General features: G+C 40.7%; 1 protein-coding gene across 1 annotated transcript; it reads right to left on the minus strand.

Moving 5' to 3' along the window:
* Window positions 1-1,202: 1,202 nt before the first annotated feature.
* LOC144639992 (uncharacterized) lies at window positions 1,203-1,895 on the minus strand. Its single transcript, XM_078499244.1, has one exon. The coding sequence runs from the start codon at window positions 1,893-1,895 to the stop codon at window positions 1,203-1,205; it is 693 nt and encodes a 230-aa protein (XP_078355370.1).
* Between the last annotated feature and the right edge of the window lie 348 nt (window positions 1,896-2,243).

The following is a 2,243-nucleotide window of genomic DNA, read 5'->3' on the forward strand; positions in this document are numbered from 1 at the left end:
CACGAAGTCAAAATCTTGAAGTTCAAGATTATCACGGGAGTCAAAATCTTGAAGTTCAAGATTATCACGGGAGTCAAAATCTTGAAGTTCAAGATTATAACGGGAGTTAAAATCTTGAAGTTCAAGATTATCACGGTAGTCAAAATCTTGAAGTTCAAGATTATCACGGGAGTCAAAATCTTGAAGTTCAAGATTATCACGTAGTCAAAATCTTGAAGTTCAAGATTATCACGGGAGTCAAAATCTTGAAGTTCAAGATTATCACGGGAGTCCAAATGTTGAAGTTCAAGATTAAAACGGGAGTCAAAATCTTGAAGTTCAAGATTATCACGGGAGTCAAAATCTTGAAGTTCAAGATTATCACAGTAGTCAAAATCTTGAAGTTCAAGATTATCACGGGAGTCAAAATCTTGAAGTTCAAGATTATCACGGGAGTCCAAATCTTGAAGTTCAAGATTAAAACGGGAGTGAAAATCTTGAAGTTCAAGATTATCAGAGGAGTCCAAATCTTGAAGTTCAAGATTAAAACGGGAGTCAAAATCTTGAAGTTCAAGATTATCACGGGAGTCAAAATCTTGAAGTTCAAGATTATAACGGGAGTTAAAATCTTGAAGTTCAAGATTAAAACGGGAGTCAAAATCTTGAAGTTCAAGATTATAACAGGAGTCAAAATCTTGAAGTTCAAGATTAAAACGGGAGTCAAAATCTTGAAGTTCAAGATTATAACGGGAGTCAAAATCTTGAAGTTCAAGATTAATCACGCAATAAAGACAACAATCGTAAGTATGTGGGCCATCGATGGGCAGCTACATATATTTTCCATTTGGGACAAATAAAACTGCCAAGGGAGGGAAGGGATGGGAAAATACAACAATTCGGGGAGCGAACGAACCGATCGATACGACACACGACTGACGAGATTACAACAATGAAATGCGATTCCTAGCTATACGTTACAAGCTCACCATTAACTTGTATTAACTATTAATACCACTTAATCACGCAATAAAGACAACAATCGTAAGTGTGTGGGCCATCGATGGGCAGCTACATATATTTTCCATTTGGGACAAATAAAACTGCCCAAATTAATGCCCAAATGGTAAAGTTTGCAGTAAGAAAAAAAAAAAGTAAAGGAGAGAAAATAAAAGAAAAGATAAAAAAAGAAAAACTAGCTGTCCGAGAGAAATAAAAATAGTCCACTAGGAATCTTGAGTGTTCTGATAGTAAGGATTAGCATATTGATAAGTTATCGACGCAGTCTTTGCTATTCGCTGAGGGAACTGGAGTAGAACATTTAGCGGGGAACGAACATAAGTTTTGTAACAGTCTGATTTCCAGCGACCTAACATTTGAATCTCGTAGTCAGCAAGACCAGCCAACGAAGCAGATGTGGCACCACCGATCCGGAAGCTGTGTCCGCTATAAGCTGTAGGATCCACGCCAATGAGTCGCAGCAAGGGGGACACGAATGTTACTAGCTGTTGCCTGGTAAGGGCTTGATTATTCTCTAACAAGAAGAGCGGCGAATCCTCGGACATATTAGGGCGACTCCGTTGAAGAGCAAGGTTAGATTTCATCGCGCAGGCTGGGCAGACTGTGTGGTTTGTGTGGGACATATAAAGGGTCACTCCCTGGCGTCGTTGGTCAGTTTTCGACTGTTTTATGTGCACCATCCAGTAGTGCTGACCGTCCGGAGACTGTTGGGAAGTGACGTCACCGAGTGTGAGATTGCGTGAGGGGTCGAAGCACTCCTTGTTGCGTAACGTAAACTCTCCGGCGCGTAATAACAAGAAGTGGCCGCAGGTTACTGCCGCCCAGTAGACAATATCGTCGTTAGAGCGGAAGTTCACGAAGGGATGAATTTTGCAGAGAAGATCAAAGGTGATTGGCATTTTCCGTTGTGGTGGAGCGAAATGATTCCGTTCAATACCGCGCAAAGTTTGCTTTAGTCGGAGTCCAGGAGTCAGAGGGTTTTCGTGACCATTGGAAACATGAAGAGAGCGAACACCGGCCAGGTAAACATTTATGGACTGAGGCTTTATTCGTGCTGCCAGGGAGGTGACGAACAAGATTAACGTGTCTTCAAGATTAACGTGCCTTCCGATGCCGGTAAGTCAAAATCTTGAAGTTCAAGATTATCACGGCAGACAAAATCTTGAAGTTCAAGTTTATCACAGTAGTCAAAATCTTGAAGTTCAAGATTATAACAGGAGTCAAAATCTTGAAGTTCAAGATTATCA

The sequence above is a fragment of the Oculina patagonica genome, unplaced genomic scaffold (genome assembly GCF_052425735.1).
Source record: "Oculina patagonica isolate OP01 unplaced genomic scaffold, crgOcupat unplaced1610, whole genome shotgun sequence".
NCBI classification, from domain to species: domain Eukaryota; kingdom Metazoa; phylum Cnidaria; class Anthozoa; order Scleractinia; family Oculinidae; genus Oculina; species Oculina patagonica.

Bases quoted from the DNA above. Each gene is read 5' to 3' on its own strand.
- LOC144639992 (XM_078499244.1), bottom strand. From the start codon at position 1,895: ATGCCAATCACCTTTGATCTTCTCTGCAAAATTCATCCCTTCGTGAAC.